The sequence below is a fragment of the Syngnathus floridae genome, chromosome 10, assembly GCF_059516105.1.
Source record: "Syngnathus floridae isolate MCC-2025c chromosome 10, RoL_Sflo_1.0, whole genome shotgun sequence".
Lineage (NCBI taxonomy): Eukaryota > Metazoa > Chordata > Actinopteri > Syngnathiformes > Syngnathidae > Syngnathus > Syngnathus floridae.
The window spans coordinates 2,597,011-2,619,670 of record NC_142422.1 but is presented as its reverse complement, the minus strand read 5'-3'; the positions used below and the strand labels follow the sequence as shown (position 1 = coordinate 2,619,670).

General features: G+C 43.3%; 6 protein-coding genes across 8 annotated transcripts in view; 4 read left to right on the top strand and 2 right to left on the bottom strand.

The window, feature by feature from the left end:
* The window catches only part of LOC148391742 (C-type lectin domain family 9 member A-like), a 5,594-nt gene extending 2,228 nt beyond the window's left edge, over window positions 1-3,366 (bottom strand). The window contains exons 1-5 of one of the 2 annotated variants that reach the window (XM_088386001.1): window positions 2,197-3,366; window positions 856-903; window positions 577-654; window positions 420-500; window positions 241-348 (exon numbers count right to left, since the gene is read on the bottom strand). In XM_088386001.1, the coding sequence (XP_088242127.1) occupies window positions 241-348; window positions 420-500; window positions 577-654; window positions 856-901 (313 nt within the window). In that variant the 5' untranslated portion in view covers window positions 902-903; window positions 2,197-3,366. Of the gene's footprint in view, window positions 1-240; window positions 349-419; window positions 501-576; window positions 655-855; window positions 904-1,017; window positions 2,158-2,196 lie in introns of those variants that run through there. The other variant, XM_088386002.1, reaches the window with a different exon arrangement.
* Window positions 1,488-3,590, top strand: LOC148391741 (tetraspanin-13-like). The gene is made up of 6 exons (XM_088386005.1): window positions 1,488-1,656; window positions 2,202-2,369; window positions 2,530-2,610; window positions 2,677-2,790; window positions 2,863-2,982; window positions 3,069-3,590. The coding sequence occupies exons 1-6, from the start codon at window positions 1,594-1,596 to the stop codon at window positions 3,141-3,143; spliced, it is 621 nt and encodes a 206-aa protein (XP_088242131.1). The 5' UTR covers window positions 1,488-1,593; the 3' UTR covers window positions 3,144-3,590.
* bag6 (BAG cochaperone 6) lies at window positions 3,513-22,568 on the bottom strand. Its single transcript, XM_088386009.1, has 27 exons — window positions 22,403-22,568; window positions 22,073-22,182; window positions 11,090-11,177; window positions 10,888-11,005; window positions 10,581-10,804; window positions 10,424-10,495; window positions 10,235-10,357; window positions 9,958-10,157; window positions 9,748-9,880; window positions 9,440-9,640; window positions 8,884-9,112; window positions 8,657-8,704; window positions 8,233-8,585; window positions 8,081-8,153; window positions 7,549-7,853; window positions 7,203-7,470; window positions 6,923-7,092; window positions 6,753-6,806; window positions 6,555-6,663; window positions 6,358-6,482; window positions 6,137-6,271; window positions 5,838-5,894; window positions 5,513-5,722; window positions 5,176-5,283; window positions 4,951-5,097; window positions 4,231-4,820; window positions 3,513-3,897 (listed from the first exon to the last, which is right to left on the bottom strand). The coding sequence occupies exons 2-26, from the start codon at window positions 22,114-22,116 to the stop codon at window positions 4,725-4,727; spliced, it is 3,690 nt and encodes a 1,229-aa protein (XP_088242135.1). The 5' UTR covers window positions 22,117-22,182; window positions 22,403-22,568; the 3' UTR covers window positions 3,513-3,897; window positions 4,231-4,724.
* Window positions 12,082-13,331, top strand: glrx3 (glutaredoxin 3). The gene has a single exon (XM_088386000.1). It carries the CDS (start codon window positions 12,122-12,124, stop codon window positions 13,091-13,093), a length of 972 nt encoding a protein of 323 aa, XP_088242126.1. The 5' UTR covers window positions 12,082-12,121; the 3' UTR covers window positions 13,094-13,331.
* On the top strand, window positions 14,231-16,196 carry lta (lymphotoxin alpha (TNF superfamily, member 1)). 2 transcript variants are annotated; one of them, XM_088386006.1, is made up of 4 exons: window positions 14,231-14,317; window positions 14,396-14,571; window positions 14,664-14,729; window positions 14,932-16,196. In XM_088386006.1, the coding sequence occupies exons 2-4, from the start codon at window positions 14,397-14,399 to the stop codon at window positions 15,282-15,284; spliced, it is 594 nt and encodes a 197-aa protein (XP_088242132.1). In that variant the 5' UTR covers window positions 14,231-14,317; window position 14,396; the 3' UTR covers window positions 15,285-16,196. The 2 variants fall into 2 exon arrangements, with proteins under 2 accessions (XP_088242132.1, XP_088242133.1); XM_088386007.1 differs by lacking the exon at window positions 14,231-14,317 and having other exon boundaries at window positions 14,371-14,571.
* Window positions 19,145-21,162, top strand: tnfb (tumor necrosis factor b (TNF superfamily, member 2)). The gene is made up of 3 exons (XM_088386004.1): window positions 19,145-19,421; window positions 19,497-19,608; window positions 20,275-21,162. The coding sequence occupies exons 1-3, from the start codon at window positions 19,221-19,223 to the stop codon at window positions 20,754-20,756; spliced, it is 795 nt and encodes a 264-aa protein (XP_088242130.1). The 5' UTR covers window positions 19,145-19,220; the 3' UTR covers window positions 20,757-21,162.
* Window positions 22,569-22,660: the final 92 nt, after the last annotated feature.

Below are 22,660 nucleotides of genomic sequence, written 5' to 3'. Positions count from 1 at the left end.
AAAAAAAAAGTGACTGATTATTTGATTGTGTTAGTGTAACACAAAATAAGGAGGGACATATTTTTTTTATATTTTCAATTTCAGGCACAGAAACAGGTTCACGTGACCCAACAGTTTAGAGATTTAGGAGATTAAAAAATAAGCCATAAAATGAATCAGTTAGGTTTTTATTTTTTGACTTTGGATGGACAGAAAGAAAGAGTCTCTCAGGAGTAAGAAAAAACCAAAAGGGGTACTTACTGTGCAAGGTGAGGGCAATGATGACAGATATGAGGATGACGCAAAGGACGCTCAGAACGTAAGCCACAAAAGTGGCAGGCGTCTGGAGCGATATTTTAGACAGGTTTTCTAGAAGCAAAGCAAAAAAACATTTTCATTGACCAAGTAAAAAAAAAAAAAAGAACAGAATAAACACAAACCTTGTAAGACGTGAGGCACGCTGCATGGCAACTCCTTTGACCGTACATCATCGTAGATCTCCTCCTCATCGCCGCACTTCTCTGGACGCAACAAAGTCACTTAGTAAGTTTGGAAACCGAGTCCAAGTATGTGAAAGGTTAAAGGTTTCAAAAAAACCTTCAGCATGGTGTTGCTGCGGCCACTGCTCCAGCTCGTTCCTTACGTCTTCATAGATAACAGTGTCATTTGGCGTGCCTGGAAAAAAAAGCACATTTTGTTTTTAATATCATATATTGTCTTTGCCAAATAGTGAACCCACCCAGTGGATGAATGAATGGAAAATAGGATATGGACGAAAGTGGCTACTAAATGTATATTGTATATAGAAAAACACATTTGTTATTATTGTACTTTCTATATCCTTAAACATTAAAAAAAAATGTGTATATGACTTACTGTGAGAGGCGAACTTGACTGTCACATAATTGAGTTCTTCTGCCATGACTCAATGAGGGAATAAAAATACCATTAATCCTTCAAAAAGTTTGACCTCATCTCAACGAGAAAATGTTAAGAGCTTTGACGCAAACATGAAACTCAAGTGTGAGTAAGACCTACAAGTTCTTCTTTTTGCTGCATTTTCTATTTGTCCGACGTGATATGATTTGGTGTGGTGGGTTGGTGGGGTGGGGTTATCTCCGACACGTGCTGGTCTTCTAATCAAATCGATTAAAAGGGATCAATACTATCACATTAACTAGATAACTAGACAATAAATAGATAATCCTGCTTCCATTAAGTTTATATTCTGTACAGTCCCAATCGAGTGATTAGATAGTTGGCTCGCAGCTCTCTATTTTGTCCACCAGATGTCGCTACATCGCAACGATTTCATCGCCTAAACTCAAAATGACGTCATAGAGAGTCAAATATTTCCAAATAGTTTTATTAATGATGAAAATTAATTAAAGCTATGACAATAACTATTTCTTTTAGCAAGGATGGAATTTAACCCCCACGCCCAAATAAAAACAATAGAAAAATAATTCGTCGCTGACGTCAATGAGGAAGTGTCACACGTCACATGACAAACACCTGTACACGATTACAGGAATGACATAAACAAAGCTGGGTGTCCATTGCGAGAGTGGATATCGGAGAATTGCGTTAGTCTGAAATTGTTGAGTGACAGAGATGGTTTGCGGCGGATTTGTTTGCACGAAAAATTCCCTTTGCGCACTCAATGTACTATACGTGGTAAGTACTGGGCTTCGTTTTTTTTAATTGCGTAATGACTCCGATCGTCTTTGCACTGAACTCTTAAATGAGTGCTGTTCTTCCCAATTTATTTGGAGTCTTCATTGACTAAGTTTACATTAAAAATTTGGAATTGTACAGTTGAAAATGTATCTTATTTAGTTTTTTTTTTTCTTTTGGGTGGAGGAATTCAAAATACGATTAATCTTTCCTTATTTAATTTATAGTGGGGATTGTCTAACTTTGTTGCATTGACCAAAACAAGGGACTTTGTATTTCTATTTAAAAAGGCTCAAAACAAATATCTGACAGTTTAAAATTTAATTCTACTATTCATTTTTTATATGAACAGAGAGCATTTAAAATCTATGTTGCGGTGCTATAACAGAACACAAATGATAAAGCAACACAAAGACAATGTATTTATCCTCTATGAAGAATGACTCAAATTAGTGCCGTACCGATGAGGTGCGAAGAGCTGAGATGCTACTTTGCCACTTTTTTTTTTTTTTTAAATCTAAAAATGAATTGTTCTGTTACCTCAGCTGGTGAGCCTGCTGCTAGTGGGCGTAGCAGCTTGGGGGAAATGGTTCGGCCTGGTGTCCAGCATCCAGGTGGTGGCGGGTGTGATCGGCGTCGGGATCTTCCTGCTCCTGGTAGCCTTTGTGGGGTTGTGCGGCGCTTTGCGGCACCACCAGGTGCTGCTCTTCTTCGTATCCTTGTGCGTTTTCCAGCTGAGCTGACAAAAGTACTCATATTCTGGATTTAAAACTTATTTTGAAAAGGAGTTGAAAGTGAAAATGTTTCTGAATGTTTTTTAAGGCCACTTTTGATATACTTCCATCAGTCTATGGTGGTTCCTTAACATAACAGTACATGATCATCCTATCCATGGTGTTTGTGGTGCAGCTGTCTGTGTCATGTGCTTGTCTGGCCCTCAACGAAAACCAACGGGTAAGGTTTTCGCTCCAGTAGCTCCACGTTGTGATGGACTTGACTGACTTCCCGATGTCCTGACAGAATCATCTACTGGAAGTGGGCTGGAATAAGTCCGAGGCGACGCAGATGGATGTGGAGAAAACGCTTAACTGTTGCGGCTTCTACCACGTGGACTACAACAGAACCTGCGCTGCGGTAAAAGAAAAACCGTAGCCAAACTTGACAATAGAGGCTCTTTTATAATGTAATTTGTTTTTGTTTTCGAAGAGCTGTTTTAACCAGCAACCACCAGTGACGTGCGCTACATGCGCTGACATCATCGAGAAGTACGCCGGGGAAGTTCTGCGCTTTGTGGGTGGTATCGGACTATTCTTCAGCTTCACAGAGGTCAGTAGGAATGATGGATAAAACATCTCAACTATTTTGTTGTTAAATTCTGAAACATACTTTACGGTGTTGTCTTTCCACGACAGATGCTTGGCGTTTGGTTGGCCCGTCGCTACAGAAATATAAAAGACCCTCGATCAAATCCTGGAGCCTTTCTGTAGATATTTTTTTTTTTTTTTAGAATAAACATATTGCACTGCTTCCATTATCAATTTACATGCCTTTTGGATTTGAGATTTGCTGTATGGCTTTCCTGTTTACAGTGGTTAAAGACTGCCACGTTTAAAGTAGCCATGCTAGCTGCTAGTTCCTTCTGTCTGAGCTCAGGACGCTAAAGGATCTTTGAAGTTATCTTAAGATGCTTGCCTATCAATATGTCAACACTGAATTTCTTTGGTATTATACACCATGGAAGAAAACATTACTATGCTAGCAGGGTAGCATGCTATACTGCACTGTCACAACACTAAGGCACATTTGATGACAACCTTCAATTTTTTTTAATTGTTTGGTTTTCAATATTTCATGGGTTAGACTCTTAAATATATTTACTTATTTCAATATTGTCCTTCCAAAGGCGTGTTCAGCAATAAAGATTTATGTCAGTCCTTGTGTGTTTATATTTTTACATGCGCAAACACTGTACAGTGTTTTAAACTGCATTGGATGTCACGTGGGAAGGGATTAAGTTCAATTTTAGATGTTATATGAATTTCACCATGCCTTGACGATATTACGTGTGAACCAATGTCACACTGAGTGCTGTGTCGACGTGTACGCATGGGCGTGAGTCATCTGTTGATCAAACCGGTCTTGGCGTCTGGTTGGTGAGAAAAGAGGATGAGCACTCACCCGACTCAACAGGATGATGAGCAGGAAGTTGAGCAGGTGGTTTAACCCGTTTTGTACTTTGACCTGCAAGTGTGGAAATCTTATTAAATGTCAAACATTTTTCCCTGGAGTATTGTTTGACTTAATTTTAAAGTATGTGATTTAAAAAAAAATGACTCCGCTCTAAAGTAAATTACCTTTAACCCCCAAACTATCATTTTCAACATGGATTTTTTTTCTTTTCAAAGGTGCCCTGTTGATTACTACAATAAAAAGCATCAATTTAAACCCACTAAAAATTATTCAACAGATGTTTGCCTTAAATCAATAGTGTGACAATACCTACAATTTTTATCAAACCAAGGTTGTTTTATTAAGCATTACTGTACATTCATGTACGAAAAACAATGTTCATACCGTCCATGAAGGTCGACACAAAAGCACTGGAGTGCGCATAACTGGAATAGTGCAGCGCCTCCTGGTGGTCAAATGCATCACATTTGACACAAGCGATGTCATATTTGTTTTTTGCCTTTGCTGTTAATAGTGTGATTTGGTTAAAATCAAGGTTTTACTGTACATTGGTGTAGGAAACAAGAGTCTTGAAAGATGGCTGAGAGGTTGACGGCTCAACTTAGAAAATGGCTCAAAAAAAAAAAAAGAACTGGAGCAGGAATGCACAAAAAACAACTAGAAGCGACTAAATCGGCCTCAGTCGAATCAAATCAGAACATTGAGAACAGTTGGGAGCAAACGACGCGCAAAAGAATAATAAATAGGCACTATTAGCATTCTGTGATTACCACTGGGCTGAGTGAAAAGGAGAGGAGGAAAGGGAAGAAGGGAGCAAGGAAGGAAGGGAGGGCATAAAGCGTTGTGTGAGTGGGTCGGCGGTGACGACGGCAAGCGTACTACGAGTCAGACAAGAAGGCTCTGTGCGCGTCAGGGAACTGCTGAGCGCTGAAGTCGGCGTCATCCCGTACTCGCTTTTTGATGTCTGCTTTCACCTGTGCGGCAATACAACGACAAACAAGCTATAGAGGGATTTTAACAGGGGTCCACTGCAGCGGCCATTTTGATGTCAACTCGCGAATAAAAGAGTTTAAGCTAAATTGTCGTGAGCGGTGTGGCATTTACCTGCTCCGAGTAAGCTTCCCTCAGCTCGGGTGAGTCCAGCTCTTCCTGCAAACGCTCGCTGGACGTGATGGGCTTCACGCCGGCTGTCCTGGCCGCCTGGCTCACAGCGTCCGAGAGCGAAACCAAACTCCCGCTGCCTAATCCCGTCTGAGAGAAAAACAAATGGAGTGAGGAAGGAGGTGAATTTACAGTGCGTGAATTTACTACACGTGTATCGTTGCTCACCTTCCGGCGTTTGGCCGGCATACCGTGCAGGTAGGCGTCGGACAGTGGAGGTTGGGCCTTCATCTTTCTCTGTGTCATCATGTCACAACGGATGATGGGAACCCACTCCTGCAAAAATAAATAAAACCCCGAATGATCATCTAGCAGGGGAATTAACGCATTTGTTTAAATTGGGGCTCGTCATTTAACTATAACGAGAGTTAAGTCAATAAACTTTCTGAAGCTAACCTGCATGTTTAGCATGACTTTTTGTTGAGACAGCGATATGGTTTGTAAAAAGACGCACCACTCCTTTTTAACAATCAACTCAGGTTGCAATGAAAGAAAAAGTTCTCACAGGAGGAACGGTGGCAGCCCAGGCTTCCGACTCTCCGGCAGAGACCTCGCTGGTACCGTCGGCCCCCGCCGCCGCCTTGTCACCGCCCAGCGGCGCAGCCCCGCCCGCGGCGCCCAGATCGGCGGGCGGCGCTCTGGTCTCCCGTGACGACGACACTAACATGGCCTCCTCTGCTGTGGTGGCGGCGGCCGGTGAGAGGGTCTCGCTCATCTTCAGGGAGGAGAGGGAAAAAAATAGAGGCTTTAAAAAAAAAACTCAAGCATCGGTTTTAGTATCAAACCCAAGTAATGAATTAGAAAGGAGGAGAAAGAGACAGATGGTTTACCGTTGCACTTTGCGTCTGTTCTGGTTCCTGCGTGTCGGTCGCGGCGGACTGATCGCCCTGTGAAAAGAAAAATGTCATCCATTATTTATGAGCATTTAAGATGGCCAACGTAACAGGATATAACAGACTTCGTCGACATACGGCATGTGACCTGCGGATGACTTAACTTCTTTTCTAGATATTTAAAATCCATTAATTGGCTTCTTAATGAGTTGTACCAATCAGTCAAAGAGAGAGAATGAAAATGTGGCGCCCAAGGGGATACGTGAAATGAGCGTAGAGCTCACCGAAGCATTTACCTGTGTGTGAACAATGTAATTCTGGATCTGCTCCGTGGTGACGGGAAGGTGCTCCAGAATGTACTGCAGCCTCATGGTCATCATGCTGGTCATCCAGTTGAGGAGGCTCGGGCTGACGTCGCTTGACATTCTCCGCTGGAAAATGAAAAGGCGAAAAGATCGATAGAAAATGAAAGATAGGACAAAAGTCCAAGCGGAAGAAGTGACAATTGTCCACGTACGATGCGGTGGTTGATGACGGCGGTCAGAGCGCGTTGGTCTCCTCCCAGGCAGTGCAGGTTGAGTGCAAGGCACTCAAACAGAGCCTGGTTGCACAGCTGAAGCAGACGAAGCCCGAAAGAATCATCTGTGATAAAATCATAGAAAAATAGTCAAATGCTACGACAGACACGAGTGGCTGAGCACAACATTCACACACCTGTACAGCGAAGGATGTGTGTGGCGATGTGTGTCAGCTGCTGTCTAAAGAAGGACATGTTGGTCTGGGTGACATCGACGCCTTCCAGCACGGTGACTGAGGATTCCCTCTGTGTGTGAGCATTAAAAAAAAAAAAACATGACCACAAGAAAGCATAGTAAGGACAGCTTAGTGCAAAAAAACAAAAACTATACTTACAAAGCTCTCAGTAATGTCTTCCTCCAGTTCTTGCACAATGGCGTCAGCAGCGGCCTGTAATAAAAAAAAAATAAAAATAAAAAAACCTCCTGTTGATTATGTCTTATTTTGTTGAAAACCAATTAAAATATATGGGAATTTAACGCAAATGGAATTTGAGCGGTACTGACGGCGATGTTTGCATCGGTGGGCTCTTGATTGTTGAGGAAGTTCTGGTGGAAGAACTGAGCCAGCTGGGTTTGGATGCGGCCCAGCGGCTGGTGATGGCCATGCAGCAGCATGACCAGGTCCGACATGGTGAACGTCTGGCAAACCAACATCAGCAGCTCGCCGAAGAAACCTGACACAGAACGAGAGAACCGTGATATTGTGCTGCTTTGTCAATGACACGAGGGTGAAAAAGATTCAAATGAAATAAAAGTATTTTAGCAGAAAAATTGTGTCACCAACCAGATGGCTCCTCTGGGCTGATGAAGATGTTGGTGCTCTGCGAGAGCCTCTGCATGAATTGAGCGATGCTCTCCGTGTCATTCTGCCCCTGGCCGAGTGAGCCCATCATGCTGGTCAGGACACCGCGGACGATGCCGATAAACGGTTCCGGGTTGAGGGGGTCAGGCGGCGCCGCTGCGGAGTTGGGCGTTGGATTGGAGCCTGTGTTGGCAGCGCCGTTGCCGCTGGTCGGGGGTGGAGGAGGTGGCGGTTGCTGGGAGAAGATGGGCTGCATGGGGTGGAAAAGAGATTGGAAACGGACCTACAAACAACATGGTAAAACATTCAAAAATAAAAGCACACAAACCTGCTGCATCAAGTCGGCCACCCCCCTCATGAGGTGGGGAATGCTGGAGGTGGTGACCGTGATGGAGGGTGCCCCCACCTGACCGGTTGCGCCGAAAAGCGAGCCGAGCATTTGGCCGAGATCCGGTTGGATCTCAGGTGGCTGCTGGGCCTGATCGCCACCGTTGCCCTCGGACTGATTTGCCGGGCTGGCGGTGTTGCCGTCGCCGTTGGAGACGGATGAAGAGGAGGAGGTGGAGGACGTTTGGGAGGATGTGGAGGAGGATGTTGACGTGGTGGAAGAGGAGGTGTGAGCCATTTGACTCGCTGTGAAAATAAGAAAACAAAGATGTCTGACATTAAAGGGAAGAAACACTTCTGGTGTGTGCAGTTTGGTGTTTTAGTACTTTTAGCAAAAATTGGTTAATTTAGACAAAACAAAAAGTGTGCTGTAATTCATCAACAGATGTCAGAGAACTGTTCCAGGTTTATAAAAAAATAAAATAAAACAATCATTTGATGTTTCCATGAATGAACGCAATGCATCAACTTGCCCATTTGTCCCGGCATCAGAAGTTGACCAACCACTGCACTGATCATCTGGTTGACAGCGGCAGCGTTGAACGCCTGGAAACAAGCCAATCAATTATACGAGCAAATATGAGTGAAACTGGCAAACGCAACTCGAGCCTATAACGTTTCCTACCTGTCCTGGCTGCTGGCCCGGCATAGCCGCCCTAACGTTTATAGTAGTCCCTCGGGTGCCGAACGCCGGCAGAGGGATGTTGGGAGCAAAGGAGGGTCGGGTGAAGACCACTCTAGCCTGGGGTTGGGGGCCGGCATGAGGGGGAGGCGGCGGCGCAGTGGGCGTAGTAGTCGGGGTGTTGGGACCCGTGGTTGTGGCTGAGGAGTTGGCCGTTGAGCTGTAGCCGGGAGGGGTGGGCTGCGGCGGGACTGGCTGGCCCGTGGCGGCAGCGGTGGCGGCGCTGGTCGCCACCGCCGTGGCGTACTGAGTAATCTGTTGCATGAGATTACGCATGAAGTCTGGAGGAAGACCAGCTAAAGGAAAACGAAACGAGTATTAGCCAGTGTGAAAAGAGTACCTGAACTGGGGAAATGTGTTTTTTTACCTGGCTGTCCTGGCATCTGATGACCAGCAGTCTGGTTTGGGCCAGTGCCTACACACACAACATGCACAAATATTACAAAATAGACCCTTTTTTTTCACAAGAAGAACAAACACTGGTATGATGTTGATCCTGGGGGGGGGGAAGTCACATTTAACCAATAAAATGCCGCATTGGCAGCCATGCCGTGTCAGAAACATTCCATCAGTGGCAGGCACGGGACAACACACCGTCCGTGTTCATCTGCATCATGACCACCGGGCCTGCCTGGTGGCTGATCCTGATGACGCGGGGGCCAGGCTGGCCCTGTCCCTGTCCGGCCTGCTGATTGGACGGGGAAGTCTGTGGGGTAGAGGTCTGTCCCTGACCTGCCTGCTCCGACTGGCTGGCCGGCGGGGCGGTAGGAGCTTGTCCCTCGGTGCCGTTGGCTGCGGCGGCCATGGTGGCGCCCAGGTTCATCTGTGAGAGGGAGATGTGTTCAGTTTAAAAACTATGCCAAACATACAATCAATGATGCGACACCTAATTGTGCCCCTTAAAGGGAAAATCTCACTGACTGCAGTTTCAATTTTCCACCAAGAGAGGGTGCTCATAGACTGTAAATAGGTTGATTGCTGGCAACTGGGACCAAAAATGTGTGTCAAACATATATTTTTGATTTGGTTGAACCCCCCCAAGCCCTATGATATGAAGTACAGATGCCTAAGAAAGTATTGGGAAAAAATAAATATAAAGCTACCTAAAAATCTTAAAGTACTTGGTTACAGTATCCACTTTCAAACTTACTTGCACGGGCATGTGGTGGTGCACGGCGCCGGGCATCGTAACAGGAACCGTGTAGTGGGAGATGGGCCGCACCACGTGGAGGTGGCGTGGCACGGGGCTGAGGAGATTCAGCCGCAGGTCACTCAGGGCCACCAGGGCATTGCCCAAGAGACGCAGACACTCCCATGTGAGGACCAGCGTCTGCTGGTCGTCCTCTCTTTCCTGCGAGCATAAAAAAAACAAGACTGAGTTTGAGAAAAACTGACATCACGAGCAGAATCATTTTCTCATATTTTCTACATGACAAGAAAGAAGCTTTTAAGTCCTACTGTATTGTTGTTGTATTCTGCAGAGGTGGCCGTCTCCAAGATGGTGTGAGCTCTCTGGATGAAGGGCTGCAGCCTCTCCTCCACCCGCCGCAGTTCCGACAACATCTCGGCCAGCTCGGTTGGGCTGGGGTGTCTAGTCGAAGAAAAACAATCAGTACTTGTCATAAGGATCCAATTGGACGCGACAACACGAGCGTGAGGGTGACTCACTGGGGTCCAGGTTGAGGCGTCGGTCCCTCGGATGGCGCAGAGGAGGCGGAGGGTGGCTGTGTCACCGGTGGAGGGAAGAAGTCCATTGGCTGAGCAGAAGGAGTCGGGGTGGAGGTGGGGAACGAAGACGAAGGAGGAGGCGGGGCAGCAGAGGATGGAGTCTCTCTTTGGGTATGGGCGGACGGGTCAGCTGTCCGGCCCTGACGCAAATGCAATTGGGATTTACTGAATACCGTACTTGACAAACACCCTGAATTAGACTCGGGGGGTGTCTCACCTCCATTCTTTCGATGAGGTCATTGATGTCCCTCAGCATGTTCTCAGCGAGCACCAACCTCAGCCGAGGTTCGCTCTGCACCGGCTGATCCATGTCAATGTGCACATTCACCGAGCCGTTGTTCTGAAAGGGAGAAGGCGGACGAAATTACTCCAGCGTGCGGATTACTTGACCAATCGGTTGGATTACCCCAGTGCTAGTTGTCACTCGGGCGTTCCTCGCAGTGTCCCCCATGCCGGACACCATCTGCTGAACTGACATCTAAACAAGGGAGGGGAAACAAAAATCAACGCTGGAAATTGGAAAGACAATAATTGTGAAAACTAAAAAGGTCCGCAGGTCGTACTTGTATTTGTTGAGGGTCCATGATGTTGACGGGGAGGTTGAAGGTTCCCAGCATGACGTAACTGTTGGCGTTGCGGTCATGTGGAGGAGGAGCCTGAGTCCCATCCTGTGATGATGACGAGCCGCCGACGCCGCTCTCGGCTGAACTCCCGCCAGACCCCGAGCCAGGTTGGGAAGGTGGAGGGGGAGCGCGCTCCACTAAGTGAATCACCTTGCCAGCCACATCTAAGACACAGGAAATGTTGGAGAGGCAGAGTATCTGATAGTTCTCATCGAATAGCGTCACATTTTATTTTGTGATTACTCACTGTAGTCTGCCAAGGTCCTTTCATCCTGCAAGACTCGACCTTGGTAGATGAGCCTCTGTTTGTCAATGGGAATCCCCACAGAAGACGCAATGTGCTCTTTAAACTCTTTTACAGTTAACTACAGGAAGTGGAGGGGGAAAATACCACAAATCAGGCACCGATTCTGAAATTGAAACCCCATTGGGGAGTTACTTTCATTTACCTGAGCACCAACGGTGTAGGTTCTGCTCTGAGAGTCTAATGTTTTAACTGTCACTTCTATGTCTGCACTTTGTTCCTCCATGGTGTTCCTGAAAAATACAAAAAGGTTAAAAAAAAAAACACAACGACAGACTACTATTCAATATTTAGATTCATCTCGTGGTTATTTAGGATGTAATGGCTGCCCTATAAACTTTTGTTGTTATCTAAAGGTTCTACTCTGCAGAAATATTAGCTAGAGGGATGGATTGATAGAAATACAGATTAAAATTTAAAAAATGATCACAACAGCAATATTGAGACATAATCTGGCAGATTTTTTTTTCTAATAAATGCAATGACTGGTTGCTTCTCGAAAGGCTGCCACTTTCATCAGCGCCGTTGTTTTGACCTGTATGTACTAGATTGACGGTCAGGAATCATCTAGCTAGCCGAGCAGGAAACTCCCGACTGTAAACTGTTAATTACTCAAATATAGTCGGAAAAACACTCGTTCAATTGGGTATACTTGAACAAAAAAAAAAAACACGAGTCGCCTCTTTTTCAGCGTACTAGCTGACCGCTCCTGTATGGCGAAGTTAGCAACGAAGCTAACAAGAGCCGAGCCCTGACCTAACGTTAAGCAACAACAATGTATTTCTTATTTTCGTTCTTTAAACTATTATCGCAATGGCTATGGCTTACATAAAAATACCGTATTACCTTAATGGCGACTCTGGTGGTATCACTTATCTGGCGTACACTTCTGTTTCTTATCACCAAAATCCAAACGCTTTCCGGCTAGCGTCTCGAGCTAGCTAGCACTTATACCGGGGTAATGGAAGTGACGTAAAAATGAAGACAGAAACGTCCTCGCAGTAACGACTCACATTTCAATTAAATTTCAATAAATACATTATTGGTGGAGACATTGGAAATGACAGAATGGAAATGTCACAATTCCTCTATTTTAATTAATTAATTTTAACAAGCGGTCGAAAATGATGTCAGTTGCGTCACCTTACAGAATACCGGAAGCGGTGCTAGCAGCAACATGGCGAACTTGGTGGAGGCGAAAACTCAAGCGGAGTTTGAGACTATCCTGGTCAAAGACGGCTCTCGATTCGCGGTGGTTCACTTCCAGGCGTCATGGGCTCCCCAGTGCGTCCAGATGAACGACGTGTTGTCCGAGCTGGCCAAGCAACATGCTAAAGCCACATTCGTCAAGCTGGAGGCTGAAGCGGTGCCTGAGGTCTCGGAGAAGTACGCCATCGCATCCGTCCCCACGTTTGTCCTCTTTAAGGGCGGCGTGCAAGTGGACCGGTTGGACGGGGCCCACGCTCCGGAGCTCACAAAGAAGGTCCAGCGCCTGGTAGCGAGCGGGGACTCGGAGCCCGAACGAGGCCCGGCTGACCTAAACGAGCGGTTGAAGAAGCTGATCAACGCGGCTCCTTGCATGCTGTTCATGAAGGGCACCGCTCAGGAGCCCCGTTGCGGCTTCAGCCGGCAGATGGTGGCCCTCCTCAACGAGAGAAACATCAAGTTCAGCACCTTTGACATCCTCTCCGATGAAGAAGTACGCCAGGGTCTGAAAACCTACTCCAACTGGCCAACATACCCGCAGTTGTATGTCAAAGGGGATCTGGTGGGCGGCCTGGACATCGCCAAGGAGCTGGCAGAGTCCGGGGAGCTGGAGAGCGTCTGCCCAAAGGCTGTCACCCTTGAGGATCGACTCAAGGAAGCCATCAACCGGAGCCCAGTGATGTTGTTCATGAAGGGCAGCAAGGAGGCGGCACGTTGCGGCTTCAGCCGGCAGATCCTGGAGATCCTGAACGGCACCGGGGTGGACTACAACACGTTCAACATCCTGGATGACGAAGAAGTCCGTCAGGGGCTCAAGACTTACTCCAACTGGCCCACCTACCCACAGTTGTACGTGAAGGGCGACCTCATCGGAGGTCTGGACATTGTCAAGGAGCTTCAGGAGAGCGGCGAGCTCCTAACCGTTCTCAAGGGGGACTCTTAAGACACGGGTGTCAAACCTGAGGATCACAGTCAGCCTGCTAGAACAAACCACAAACATCTTCCTCATATTTGTCAGTCAAATCTGTCCCAAAATTGCCAATTCATTATCTTCAGTTTAAAAAATGTTGAGATATTGCCATCTTGAAATTTTGGAATTGACCAAGGTATTTTCAACACCTCCTATAAAATTATGAAATGTATAAAAAGCATCACAATAAAATCTGTATTAAAAATGCAAAGTGTCTTTTCATTTTATGCCATCAAGCCTTTCTCCAAAAATCTAACGGAGACTTTTAATAATAGCTATGCCAGGTCACTTTGGGCAAAAGGGGGTAAACACATGAAAAAATATTTTCATGTTAGAAGGGACAGCACCTGGTAAGCAACACTGAACGGTGTAGGCGTCTGTTGTGTTTATTTGTCATTGTGTGTTAGCTCGACACAGATGAGTAAGGAGAAAGTTGGTGACATTTACACTATCCAAAAAAAACGCTGCCTGGATGCGAGGGAATTCCCCAACGAAACTACCTTAAAGTGAAAGGATACGTTTGACTCATCTCGCGGTGAAAGAAACTTGAGATGGTTTGGAGAAAGATGCAATTTCATATTTTACAGGACTCACAGTGGAGGAACCTCGCAAAATTATCCATCCATTATAAAATCTAAAATTTTTATCCACGTACCACAACCGAAAACAAATTACAAGGGACTCGGAAAAGAGCCCTGAGGAACCCCACAAGCTGCTGCTGGAGTTCAAAGTATTTTTTATTATTATCGCTATTTTATTCAGTCTTCCAGTGAAAGCAAAAAGACTCGAAAGTTTCGATGGAAAAATAAACGGGTGACCTATAAACATGGGAATTTCACACCGCCCACATCGATACAAATGCGGCGTACAAGTAAATGTTTTTAGATCAGGAAAATACTTTCTATCACACCACAACACTTTCTTTAACAATTTTCATGTTTTAAAAAAAAAAAAACGAATTCAATTCAGTTTTGTTTTACTCAACACTGGCATCCTATAAAGGTTTTACATCACGTTTCTCAAGTTTCAGCAAAAACGATAAGACACTTTTGGTATCGGAGCCACCTACATGTTCACTTGCCACTTCCCCTACGCCCCCCCCTCACTTCCTCTTTGTTTGACCACAAAAAGAAAATGTGGTACAAAATTTCGCTGAGCAACATTTGAATTTTGACAGCGAGAGCAACAACACAGCAGGTGAGTGATGCTCTCTTTGAAAATCTCATCCTGCAATCGAAATGATCTTTTAATTCTTGAATTGTATTTACATGACAGAATGGATTCCCGGCCGTGGTCTGTGAAGAAGGTTCTGCTGCAGGTATGGCTCATTTTCCTCACCGTGGCCGTTCTGTTCATGGGTGCTCTACTCGGCTACTTCATCAAACAAGTGGCCTTCGCGGACCTCCGAGAAGGCCCAACGCTGAGCAGTCGAAATAATTTCGATCCGACACGTACGTCAACTTTCATTTATCCGCAGTGGTGAAACAAAACTTAATTGTCGACTAGATGACATCATTAAATTGGACATATTTCTTTGTTACAGGAGCTTCGTTGATGTCCGTTGGGGTTTTCCCGGGTTTCTCTCATTCATACATACAAATCATGAAATGTAAGCATCGGCAGATCTTTCAATTCTGGACTTTTTTTATGAATTGGAAAGCAATCATGATGTAATATTCACAAATACCTGCATAAGCATGATGTTCAGGGGATTCGGAAAGGATCCCTGAGGAATGCCACAAAAATGATTTTGTGTCCATCTGGAGTACAGAGGCACTTTTGTAGTTCTCACAAAGTTCTTTTCCCTGCAGCTTCTAAAGGACAACCTTGGGAGTCTAGCTCACCCAGGTGCGACCAATGCTCCCTAGAACTTCGTGATGACTCCATCCAGTTTGGGAGGGACGGCGTCTACTTCCTGTACGCCCAGGTGACCTTCACTGAACAGTCCGGAAGCGGAGGGCAACGTGTGATTGTGACAAGAAACGCCACGTCTGGCAAAAGCGTCAGGAAGCTGGCTGAGGGTTTCTACCCGGCGGGCACGTCCCACGGCTCCATGTGGTTGGCCAAGATGGTGCGCCTCCGGGAGGGGGACAGCGTCAGCGTTAATATCACTGGAGACTTTCTAACCGAGGACACTTTTTGGGGCGCCTTTCAGATCCATTAGGAGAGGTGGGGGACTCGAGACATTTGACTTAACTCAAGCGAGGTACAGGTTTGAGAGAAACCTCATCTTGTCAATTACGAGCGAGGAAAAATAGCAAGTTTGAACACATCATACCTCACTTTGTTTTGTTGGTTGGGTTCAGTAGGTGAATCCAAACTGCAATATTTTGACTGGCCACTCGGTAGCGCTGTTTCCTCCTCGCGTTTAACAAACACTTTCACTTTGTGTGACGTCGCAGTGACGACACAAATCACTGAATTGCTGAGCGGACAATTAAGCGGCTCACTACAAGTGATATCATAATAAACACACACATTCAGCATACCTTAATCAATACACACCCGTGTTAAGTAATCTTAATTATTCTATAAATAGACTTCTTCAAAAGTGTAATCGGTTTTATATTCTAGAAATATGTTGTCTAAGTAAAATACGTTGTGAATCGGAAATGAATGTGATTGTAAATTTGCCGGGCAAAGTATTATATTGTCATGTTTTAAAAAATTATTTTATTTTTTATGTTATTGGTCACATTGCAAGATGTTTATTGATTTATTTTAATGTTTCATATTAATGTTTATTGTTATATTGGCTTTATTGAGGATTTTTTCAAGGTAAAGATTGTATTTACTATTTTTAATGTGGGTTTTTTTTGTTTTCTATATAAAACTGCAAAGCATTTATGGATTTTGTATACGTTATACATTGAGAGATACTAATTATAACATCAGTCGTAGGTAAAATACCAATCATTTATTGATTTCTGAATTTTCAATTGATTTATTTACTCCTAAGCATTGAACCTTGAAATTGCTACAAATGACCTTTTCCGCAAGGCTGACGTATATGTTTGATAAATATATTTTTTAAAATTCATATATTTATATGCAATAAAATATGTGACAGACAATACATTTTTGCAATTACTTCATTTGCTCTACAATTAATCTTCAGTTAACGTTCTGCAACTTTGAATAATAATTATTATATTTTTTCATTGTTACAGTGAATCCCCATTAAATCGTTGCTCATCTTTTTCCCCCCTGCTATAGCGTGAAATTTTAAATTCCGATTTTTGTGTGTTTGAATCAATTCAAATAAATTGAAACAAAGCGTGATGACCAATTTTTAAATCTCATAGGTGCATCAGATGAATAAACTGGAGTTCACTGAATTTCTCATTTGCTTACTTCCTCAACTGTGACGACAACTGTTCATTCCCAAATTGCTCACGTCATAAATGTTTGCCAGGTAGCCTGAAACGATTGCTAAACTTTCCCCAAGATCTTGTCGTAACAAAGCATTGCTGTCATCACCTTCCCCGGGCGCCCGTCAAAACTTCCTGGTTTACTTCCTCCCAGCCAATAGGCTGAGAAAAAGTTGTGAAGACGTCAACACACAATGCCCTGCAGTCATCCATCACGATTGTGTTTCACAAATTAACTACATTTTGATGCAATTCCATTGACTACGTTGGAAGACAAATAGAAAAAAAAAGTTAATTTGTTTATTTTTCAGTATTTATATTCTATGTTAATGCTACTCAATTAATTCCTGAAAAACTAATTAACCCGCGCAATTGCTGTAAAATGGGGGCAAGACTTTTTTTTTTTTTAATACTGGCAAACCTCCAAACCCGTAAAATGTAATAATTGGCCGAAATGAACATAACTGATTTCAAATTCAGGTGAAAATTTGTAGCTGGCCCAAAAAGTCATTAGCTGCTTCCAACTAAAAAGATCTCGAGATGGGAATCAAAACCGGTTCTTTTTGGAAACTGGTTGTCAATCATTTGATTCGCTGGAACGAAGACTTTCTCGATGTTTTCGCATACAAAGCAGTTTGGCTAATGGATGGAGGGAATTCCACTGCCTTTGTAAATAATTGACGATACCACACGCAAAGAGTCTATTTTGGTTCTGCATTTTTCTAACCTGGCTCAACCGTGCAAGGTTTAATCTTTCATATTATTTAGATTTATGGGGTATTATGTTGCTACGCTAACGTAGCATCAGTTGCTTTATGAGCCTTGGTGGTATTTTCTGCCATTTTTAAACGACATTCATTTTCAAATTGAGAATCTTTGGAATCGGAGTTGGGGAAGGCCGAATGGAAATATGCGTGACAAGGATCAGTGAGAAAGAATCTGGTGAGTGCGGTTAAAAAAAGAAAGGTCACCAGGGTCCACCTGGATGTTGCTGGAGTTCATCAAAAGCCAGCTTTGTCTAGGGGGAGTTTGTCGTTACACAAGTCCCACAAGTGGCGGGGAAAGTTGCCCAAATATTCCACACGCCGACAATAAATGAACAAATAGTAATGAATGAACGTGACAGGCGTGATCTGCCTGGACTGGTTGGGCACGCTGGAAAAATAGAGTTGCGCAATAGACAGCGTGCAAACCTGTTTGACAAAGTAGATTGTTGGCCATTTTCCACTGTTCTGCAAGGAAAATTGGAGTGGCTTTCGTCCATCTGACGCCCCACTTGTGTGGGCAAGTGTACCGATACTCAACAATGCCTCTCTCTTTGATTAACGTCAGCCCACATGATTGATCATTTGGAAATATTTCCGAACTTCGATTTATTCCCAGGACATGACCTCATTACAAAGATGCAACATGGACAGCATGTAAAACTGTTTATTTATAGTTTCATCCTTCCATATGCTTAATAAATAATAATACAACAAAAAAATATATAATAAAAATAATAGTTATTCAAATAGTTCTTTAAATTTTTGTATTTAGTTTTATCCTTCCATGTGCTTAATAAATAATAAAATTCAAATAAATATAATAATAAAATAAACATAATAATACAAATAATAAAATAGAAATAATAGTTATTCATATACGTTCAGATGGTTCATTTGGAATGCACACCAATGACGAGATTTACTTTATGTATTGTTCATGAAAAGTCGTCTTCTAGAAATGATTGTCCATTTTGTGATTTGAAAACAAATAATGGGATCTTAAAATGGCCGCTGAACACAACTGGTGGAATAAAGTTATGCAAGTCTTACATGCTCCGGTTAAGGACTGGCTGACTCCAAAGTAAAGTGCATATAATATGTAAAAATTTAAATAAAACACATATTCAGGTGGACAAATACCACAGAAAAAAAATCTGAGAATAATCAATTTCGATGAATGCAATCAAATGTAAAGAATAAAAATCAAGTCCATAAAGTGGTTTCAGGTTTCATGCATGTCAATCAAATAAAGTGCTCAATTATAAATGGTTTCAGAGGCTAGTTTTAAGGTGACGTTTTAGCTTGTTATGACAAGCAGTGAAACCTCTAAAAATAACTTTTGTTTCCTTTTTTAACTTGTTTGATGTGCTTGGCTGGTTGACAAAAGGACAATCATTCTTTTCATCGCGTTGTGGTTTTAGCTTTGTTGTGAATTCCCACTGAATTTTACAATTGTTTAGTGTTATTCTAAATTTAGACTTTTTTTTTTACCTCATTTAAGACACTATGCCGGGAAAAAAAACAAAAAGTGGCGACTTAATAGATATTTACAGAAGGTCCTGCAAGGACAAACCCATCTACTGCTATCAAATGTGAGGAACACATTCTTGTTAGAAGGGAGAAATAAGTAAAAATAAAATAAGGAAGGAAAATTGCAGAATCTGCAATCTTTTTTTTTTTTTTTTGATGGGCTCACATGGCTTTCTTGGCCTCATCCTAAAAAAAAATGTTGCTAAATCTGCCAACCTCAAATTTGTGGTTGACTTGTTTTTTTTTTCTCATCCTACTACTTTTTGGACTCGATCCAAGTGGTGGAGCTTCGCTTTCAATTGTGACATCATGGGAGTTTCCCATCCTGCACAGACAATAAAGGAACAGGCCTTCTGACAGACACTTCACTCTCACCAGCAGGAGTAGAAGTGATCCCAAAAGAGCGCTGAAATCAAATCCAATCAAATCATCATGGTGGCTTTGACTTCAACACCGGCCGACGTGGAGGCGGCAGTGGGTCTCCGGGAGGAGGAGAAGACGGTGGTGGTGGTAGAGAAGCACTCGTACTCGGCCTGGATGTGGAGGCTGTCTGCTGGCCTCCTAGTGACTGCGCTGTGCTTGGGCATGGTGCTGCTCTTCGCCTGGTACTGGCACGGACGATCAGATGGCACGGTATGAAGTGGCGTCTTGAGCGGAAAAAAAAAAATCCCTGGAAGTATCTCTTCTAATGCTTCTTGCTTCCATTAGACGCCTTCGGTGGGCCCGACGCTGGCGCTGGTGGCCGACGAGGACAAATCAGATCCTCACAACACACTGAAGAAGATCAGCAGCAAAGCCAAGGCGGCCATTCATCTCGAAGGTGAGATGTCGAGAACATCCAGTGAGAGCTTGGGGTGGACTTGATTTCTGGGAAGCTGCGCAAGTTCTGATAATTCTCCATAGTTTCAGTTTGTTCAAAATTTAAAAAATTTTGGAGAGCGAACTAGTAAATTTATATTAGTAATTTTAATGTTTTACGCTTCGAAGCTATTTCAATAAGCTACAATAGCATCAAAATGTCTGCTTTTTATATTTTGTTAACAACAAGAAGAGTAAAAAAAATCAAAGAAACGACTAAATAAATTGCAAATTTTGAACAAAAAAATATTGATGGAACCTTTCAATGTATAAGCCATTCTTAATTTAATTAAATGAAATATTTGAATTGAAATTATAAAAAACATTTAAAAAAAATACATTTTAATTTGCAAATTTACATTTCTTTTAAAAAGCAGTGAATTTTGAGATAAGAATCATTATACACTACGAATTTATATCTTAATCTTAAGTGAAATAATTCTGAGGTGCTTAAAAAAAGAAGCATATTCTCAGTTTGAAAATTTGACTTTCTAATTCATAGTTTTTTTTTTAAATATTATATATGGGTCATTCGTAATTGCCGAAACAAAAATGGTAATTCACAAAACTAAAAGCGGTCATTTTGCAAGTGCACAAGCTTTAACGAGTTTTTGTCTTCTCTCGCCAGGTATTCACGAGGGGGGTGACAGCGTAAACGAGAAGCTACAATGGCGTAACGGCCAAGGTCAGGCCTTCGCGCAGGGCGGCCTGACCCTGCACAACAACCAGATCGTGGTGCCGCACACCGGCCTCTACTTCGTCTACAGCCAGGCGTCCTTCCGCGTCTCCTGCAGCGACAGCGGTGAAGAGGGCCTGGAACACGGGATGGCGTCTCCGGGGAAGCGCCTGGCGCCCCTCAGCCACCGCGTGTGGCGCTACTCGGACTCTGTGGGCAGCAAGTCCTCGCTGATGAGCGCCGTACGCTCGGCGTGCCAGCAGAGCACGTCCGTCGAGGACGATCAGCGCTACAAGCACGGCTGGTACAACGCCTTGTACCTGGGGGCCGTCTTCCAGCTCAACAAAGACGACCTGCTGTGGACCGAGACCAACCAACTGTCCGAGCTGGAGACGGACGGCGGCAAGACCTTTTTCGGCGTCTTCGCCCTCTGACTCGCCGCTCTACGGCTGTGTTCGAAATCACTCTCGTTTCTTGAACGTGAACTTTGACCGAGTGATTTGCTAGCACTCGATTAATCGCTTCCGCCGTTTAGTTAAAAATCTTTATATTGAGATTCGACCATAGATAAGGATGACCGATTCCAAACGCAGTCTCTATCTTTATTCATCGTACAACGGTGATTGAGAACTGCTTCAATCTCAATGGAGATGACCTCGAATGGATGCCATCTTTGAACTGCAACAGTTTGCAACTTCGTTTCTACTATTTATTTTTTTTTAAATTTATTTTCTATTTAAACCATCTGGGAACGTGGTGTTATTTATGCAATGTCACGTTTGGAATGTGGACTCTCGTGTGTCTTGTCTGGAACAAATAAAAACGCACTCACTGACAAAAGGGGGAAGTTGTCAAACTGCTTTAGCCGGCCGGGCACACACACACAAACACACACACGGATCACAAATCCCTACATGGGGAGCAAACAGTCCCTTTGTCTGGTCAAAATTGGGAATTTCCTCTATCTTCAAGAGTGCAGTGTCAGGTGAAGGCCCACAGAAGCCTCAACCCACAGTGGGGTTTCCCAACCCTCTCCCCATCCTACGTGTTACCTACCACACATACCAACCACCTCTGTAAGTCAGCTGTGTGTGTGAGCGGATGTGTGTGTCATACAAACTAGTGGTTACACAGACATTCTACACCAAGTAAAAAAAATAATACTTGGGCTTAGGTGTTCACCAAAAATGAGTTACAGGAAGTAGCACACATGAAAGAACAGCTGTCACAAAAATTCAATATGTGTAGAAATCATTGCATGTAGAAATGTTCCAGCTGAGATTTGACATATTTCAGTCTTTTCAACCTTTTTGTATTTCAATATGCGGGTCAAAGACGACCCGTCAATGACGCAGAACATTTCATCAGAAGGTCACATGAACTTTGAGTTGAAAAGAGGTCAGAGGACAACATGAGGAAAGAAAGTCTACCATGTCATTTGACCAAGTCGTTTTGAGAAAATAAAGGGCAAATAAATTGCTACAAGCATTTATAAATTGAGTGTTTGTCAAAAATATTATGAATTGGTTTGAGGGGGGATGTAATATATATTTTAAGTTATATTTTAACGGATAAATTGAATTAAAAGTTGAGATTCAGACCAAATTAGCATCCTAATCAAATGACAACTAAAAGGGCTAATGTTAGCTAGCAGCTAGCATTACGCTTTGCTAAGCTATTCAACGAAAAACAACTAAATATTTCATACGAATATATAATAAAGACATGTAAGAAAATGTTTTTCACCAACCTTATGATGGAAGTATTATTGGCGAAGTTTCTTTCTTCAACCATTTTATGGCATCGTCTCTGTTTATCCTCATGACCCGCAGATTCCACTGAATTCGTTGAATTTTTTTTCTGAAGGAAATGAATAAAAATAAACTTTATTGGCGGAATATCTAGTACAAGTTTTCGTAATTGTTTACAGTTAGTGATAGTCAAGCCTGTATTGCCAGCCGCAAATATTCATGATTGTTTCAAAACATTTCGAATCTATCTATAAAAAGTAACACTTATCATCGATGCGTGGGAGGTCAACACGAACTCATTGTTCTTCGCTCGCCATTTTTGTTTTTACCGTTTTTTCTGTGCCTTCTGATCTCCTTCGTGAGCCTTATGTGGGTCAACCAAACAAAAGAACAATGCTGTAATTGTTATTCCGGAACTAACAAGTTAATAATAATCTAAAAGGTGAAAAGTTAGGCGACGTTTCTACACGCTAACGCCGCTTAAAATAGTGTGTTAATTTACCCAAACACAAATTAAATTGATGTACAATAAACGATTGAACTGTCTCTAAAACTACTGTAGTGCCATCTAGCGGATCGGCATGGTA